Genomic DNA, 5,966 nt, shown 5'->3' with positions numbered 1-5,966 from the left:
ATTTTTAAAGGATTTACTATTCTGACAAACAAACACATGTCCCAAATTCCTTCAAAAGACGTTTGACAAATCCGTTCTGACAAGTAAATGAATCACGTGTATGTTAAGTTTTCCCTTTTTTTGACTGACTCGTGAAACAGGCCTCCGCGAAATAACGTAAAACATTAGTAAAAGCGCACAAAGAAAAATAATCACTGTGTTGTTTTTTTGTCTAGTTTTTTTCTCTCTCCTCTCGTCACAGAGCGCACTTATGAGAAGGTCAGATCATTGAGCCTCACCCGCGCACTCTTAACCCAATTCAGGGAAGGAAAATAAACCGAGGAGGCGAAGTGACCCTTTACCGCACCGCCCCGCACAAAGAAGGGACTCGAGTGTGTGTGTGTGTGTGTGTGTGTGTGTGTTCGGGTGGTTTGTTGTGGCTTTACTGCGTGTATGGCTCGCAGGTGATGCCAACAGCAGATAAGGGGGTCGCCCATTCCTGCACCGCTGTCTAGACCGGCCAGTGGTTGTTTGTGTGTGACTCAACCAGAGCAACTGGACGGAGCGGAGTTTACAGCGCATTTCTGCCCCCGAGATATGACCACTGGCCGCGGCTTGCTTTACGCGCAACCCGGGCCAGTGGATGGAAACGCACACACGATGAGCAGCGCGATAACACACTCAGCCTGCAGGCTTCACCACTGATAGACATGAGTAAATCCTCGTGTTGGCCAAACAGGACCGACTACATACTGAAGCTGCAGTTTTACTTCTTAAGCTTGCGTTAAATCGGTTATCGAATTGCTGTGTCGATTACGCAGAATGTTGCAGATATAAGCCTGATTTTTTTTTTTTTATCTTATAGCCTATTTATTTATTTATTTTTATCCTATAGCAGATTTAAATTGTTTTACTTTTTGACTTGTGTGTTTTATCACCAAAGCAAATTCCAATGTTTGTGAATTCTGTTCATTGGTAAAGGCAATAAACCTTTTCTGATTATGATAAGAACAAATGGCTTGCTATATACAACAATTTATAACACTTTGTCTGTTTTTTTTTCCCCTGAAAGATAATAGATATATCTTTTCCCATATTAAATTATCAAAGGTATTGGCTCATAGCCCCTTGGCCATAATTCAATATACAAAGATGTCAAGTGATGTCAAGTGTTGCATATTCAACTTTTTATTTTTTGTACCAGTTGATAATTGTTTTACCAATTTTCTAACAATAAATAATATAACAATAACTTACTTTTTGTTCGAGAAGCTTAACAACCTGCGCCTTCTTATTATTAATATTTAAGATAAAGTATTTTTACAACACGAATCATTTTGCAGATTATCATGCAGACCTTTTTAAGACAAAGACATGTGAGTCATGAACTGGACTCCACAAAATGTATAAAAAAAAATGAAAGAAGTCTTTTTGAAGAAGATACACAATGAGCAAAGGACGGGCTTGTTGAATGTCCCTTTTAAGTGGAAATGGTTCCAAAAGTGTTGTAAGCACGGTAAATCCAGATCTTCATGCATCAGTTCTGTTAATGAATTCTCCAACAAAATAACACAAAATGAGTGTACGCCCGTTTTGGAAAATCAAAAAAGGACTCTTGCTTTCTTGCTGTAGTTTTCGAACGAAGTGATGAGCTGCTCACATGCAGGAGAGGACTGGGATCATGCTGCAACTGTCTTTTTGCAGGTGTAAAAAAAAAAAAAAAAAAAAAATGCACAGAAAAAAGAGTTGTCCTTGTTTCACGTCTCCACCGGGCTGGGGACCATACTGTTGGGGGTGTCCGGTAACTGGGAGGACAAAGAAGTCACGTCGCTGCCCGAGGAGTTCCCCAGAGAGCCCGACTCAGAGAACGACACCTGAAGACGACAAGGACAGATACAGTGTCAGCATGCACAATACATGACATACTGGTATTTAGAAAAGCCTATTCAAATGCAGAAGCCCATATTTATGGAGAAGAAAGAAAGAAAGGAAGGCTTTATGTGGTGATTGTGGCATGATTGGTACAAGCATCAACGTATTAGGGTCAAGTCTCCTTTGCAATATTATTTAAACTAGCAATCAGTGTTGATACAAGCACCACTTGACATCCACGTTTATTGCAACACACAAGTAGATTTCTTTTTAAATGAATAATGTTTTATGCTGTATCAGATATAAGTTAATTTAAAGTAATTATTAAATGTGTTTTTATTTTTTCATTTTTTTTTTAAATGCTTTCTTTTTACAGCTTCTCATTATTGTACTATGAACAAACATTTGTCCTTGTTAGTTTTAAAATGGCTAAAATAAATAAATAAATTCCACTTTCAGGTTTAGCATTATCAACAATTTAGTGCAAAGTACAAAGCGGTAGACCTATATAATTTCTAGCCATCATGCAAGATATAAGAAAATGAACAATAAATACAAATATAAACAATAAATATAATAATGTCTTACCATAAAAACAGTTTTAAAGGCTGTCGTTCAATAAGTCTAACATTTATTTAATATCGTAGAATTTTATAATAATGTGCTGTCTTTGGGCAAATCACAATTTTCACTGTGGAAAACTCCAATCTTAAATTTTGAAACATGAGCATGTTTTATATCCTTCAGTAATTTAGACATTCTGACATTATTTTTGACTGCATGTCCTTTCCACTAAAATTGATGACATGAGCAAGATCAAACAGAACAGATGAGCATTAAAGTGAAACTATGGAGCTTTTCTTGGATGCTTAGTTCCCATCCCAAGCCCATACACACCAGTTGTTGGAAAGCGGGTTGATCCAGATCGCTCTGCAGGGCAAACTCACTGAGAGCTTTCCATGGAGGCTGGTAGGTCTGCACCTCCACTGGATTGCCCTGAACTGTGCTCTCATGTCGAATAGGACTCCCCGCTACCAGAGGGGTCCCAGTCAGGCCTTGCAGGTTCTGGGGACATACATTAACATTAAAATTAATTTATAGAAATACCATCTAAGCTCTAAATTCTCTACTAAAGGTTGAATGTGATTTTTTTTTTGTATCTGACATTGATGCTTGCTAAATTTGATTATCTGTTGATATGTAAGGTGATAGGCCATGTTTAGGAATGACATAGTAGCAAATAATTAAGTATCAACAACAAATTAGCTTTTACTCTGTATCAGGTCAATAGGGCAACTAAAGCCAAAGTAGTTGATTCATTATTCATTGAGTTAAAGTTTGAATACAGGAAAGAACTCTGAGCCAACAAGAGAAGTCTGATGAAAGAGCTCAATTATTTCAAGATAAAACATAATAAACACGTGATTATCGATAACTGCAAATGTTTTCTATTTAGACACAAACACGCACAAAAAGGTTTGTAATGAAAGAGTCAAACTTACGAAGATGCTTACAGTCTTATCACTGTGGTGCTGCTGTTGGAGTTGTTTCATTAGGATGGACTTCTTCTTGTCCTTGCAGCGCTTGTTTTGGAACCAGACCCGTATCACCCTGGGGCTCAGGCCGGTCATCTCCACCAGCTGCTCCTTCATGAGCGCGTCTGGCCGCGGGTTTGCGTTGTAGCAAGTCCGCAGTGTGTGTAGCTGCTTCTCGTTCAGTACCGTCCGCACGCGCGTCGTCTTCTCCGACTGTTTGTGCACGTGGTTCCGGTGCGGAGCCTGCCGCACCGTGACTGGGTCTGCTGAGGGTGACACGGACAACATGGAAACATAAGTGTGGTTTGTTTGCCAGCCTTAGGGGGTTTGTAACTATTGCTGAACAAATTCGTTTTGAAGGCCTTTGCGTCAAACGTGTGTTTTTCTTTGTTCTTTAATCTCTACAATTACGGAAAATCTGCACCGTGTTGGTGATTCGATTACACAGGCAAACTTAGTCAAATCATTTTAGCCTATAATAGTTGGGAACGAATAATTCTCATATTTGTTTTGTGCCTATCTGTGCGTAAAATGCAACTACCAACTCCATGCACTTGGACTAAGATATTTCACAAAGGATATTTTATAAGGCAAAATGTAAAGAAAGTAACCGCAAAAAATAGCATCAGATTTAAACAGATATTTCAAATTGCTTGGACATTTTTAGTTTGATTGTTGGAAACCGTTTTGAGCGTGACAGCATCTTATGAAACACACACTGACTTAAACAGGCCCCGCCGATTATTCAGATCATGACCAAAGAGCTGCTTTGCGTTAATTGGAAAATTGGATCGACTCGAGACTGTTTTATTTTACACATGGACCTGAACTACACAATGAGAATCTCTGCCATTTACAATATTATTCTCTGTATGTTCCCTAGTACAAACTGGACACACGACTAAATAACGCCTGGAATAACTCTGACCTGCGAGGTGTAGGGGTCTGTTGGAGTGCATGTGTCCAGGGCTCAGTGGGCTTCCCGTGGCGCTCCTGTCCAGCAGCAGACTGTGGTCCGCGCGGCACAGAAGCTCTTCGTCCCGCAGAGAGAACTCGTCCCCGGGCAGTAGCTGACGACTGCACACCGAGCAGCGAAAGCACTCGATGTGGTACACGTTGTCCCGGGCGCGCATTACCAGGTCACTGCTGCTGAAGCCCAGGTTGCACTTCGCACATTTTATACCGAATAACCTGCAAATGTTCAGATAATATTATTGATATTTTGCGTGAAAGAATCTCGCCAATGCAGTGCGAACCAAAACTGTAGGCTGTCTAGTCCAAATTGTGTTCTGTAAAACACTATTTGCTAAATGATTTACTTATCATGTAATTCCAAATGCATAATAGCCTTTGTATGATATGGTGCTGCGGCAAAATTTCAGAAGTGAATCAAGTTTTATTTAAGGGTGCTTTTTTTGGGAATAAATTAGGCGCCATGTTATGCGTACTTTCTTTAAGAGATACTTTAATTTTGTCGCGTAACTGCATGGTGTATTTGTGCAGTATATGCATGAAAAAGTTGTATTTGTATCCCTGCTTTACCTGACATAGTCCCTCTTGCAGTAGGTTTTGCCGTCTCGTACGAAACACGTACAAGTCTCGTCCAGGTATTGGCTGCACTCCGCGCACTTGAGGCAGGCTGCGTGCCACTCAAGGTCCGGGGACACTCTCAGTATGTACTGGTCATGGATTTGACTTCCACATCCAACGCACATCGCGAAACCTGACTTCTCTGCAAACAAACGTAAATATCAGTCCAGTGTAAATGATAAGTCAGCGCAAGTGATCGGGACAAAACCAAGATGTTGCGCTTTTTTGCGCGGCTCCTTCTGCTGACCCGACAACTCCAGACGTTATGTAACAATTCACTTTGGCAGCATCATTTATTTTACCAGTAGAATGTGAACATGTGGCCTTACGGCGTTTGTAAAGGCCCAAAAAGCACGTTTTTAACAAAGTATGCTCCGCTCTTGAAGCTGTTGCTCAACACCACTGCGGCAACAACATGATGGGCAAAAGCCGAGAAATAAGAAACGCCAAGCTACTTACTTTTGGAATGATCCCCCATATCATCCAAGAAAGAAGAGCTGAAGATAATATCCACCATACAGAAAGGATGACGGGCAGCGGCTGACGCAGAAACGATGTGAACGCAACACTGGCCCTCGGCAGCCTCCCTCATAACTTGTGTCTCCTCGGACAGAAGAGGGAGGGGGGCAGGAGAATGTAGGGTCCAGCACGCCGCCCCATTACGTCATGACGCAGGGCAGATGGATTCTGCCCCTCAGCAGTGGACGCCTAGTTAGGTTATTTTTGTGCTTCTCCAACATATTTTACGCAGACATGTTTTAATAGAAAGTAAAATTGTAGGCAGAAAAAAAAAGAAGAAAGAAAGAAAATGGCACCGCTTAAATAGAGAGAAAACACACCTTACCTAAAATGTACAATGTTTAACAATATTTCATATGAATTAATTCATATTAACTATTTCATCTCCATGGAAATGTTATTACTTTGCCGAAAATGTTCCACAGTTTGGCATTAAATTTGGCCCAATGGAGAAGAGCAGCAGGTGATGAT

The 5,966-nt window shown here is 40.6% G+C and overlaps 1 protein-coding gene across 5 annotated transcripts; it reads right to left on the bottom strand.

Annotated features, from left to right (window-relative positions):
- Positions 1 to 1,144: 1,144 nt before the first annotated feature.
- Positions 1,145 to 5,593, bottom strand: isl2b (ISL LIM homeobox 2b). Of its 5 annotated transcripts, none has more exons than XM_072465456.1 (6): positions 5,436 to 5,593; positions 4,929 to 5,118; positions 4,315 to 4,577; positions 3,354 to 3,652; positions 2,749 to 2,916; positions 1,145 to 1,853 (listed from the first exon to the last, which is right to left on the bottom strand). In XM_072465456.1, exons 1-6 carry the CDS (start codon positions 5,566 to 5,568, stop codon positions 1,737 to 1,739), a joined length of 1,170 nt encoding a protein of 389 aa, XP_072321557.1. In that variant the 5' UTR covers positions 5,569 to 5,593; the 3' UTR covers positions 1,145 to 1,736. The 5 variants fall into 5 exon arrangements, with proteins under 5 accessions (XP_072321557.1, XP_072321559.1, XP_072321558.1 ...); XM_072465458.1 differs by having other exon boundaries at positions 3,366 to 3,652; XM_072465457.1 differs by having other exon boundaries at positions 3,354 to 3,649.
- Positions 5,594 to 5,966: the final 373 nt, after the last annotated feature.

This window comes from Eucyclogobius newberryi, unplaced genomic scaffold (assembly GCF_026437365.1).
Source record: "Eucyclogobius newberryi isolate DKJ021-1_F unplaced genomic scaffold, fEucNew1.0.hap1 SCAF_5, whole genome shotgun sequence".
Lineage (NCBI taxonomy): Eukaryota > Metazoa > Chordata > Actinopteri > Gobiiformes > Gobiidae > Eucyclogobius > Eucyclogobius newberryi.
Note: the sequence above shows the minus strand (reverse complement) of the source record. Positions and strands in the feature narration are given on the sequence as shown.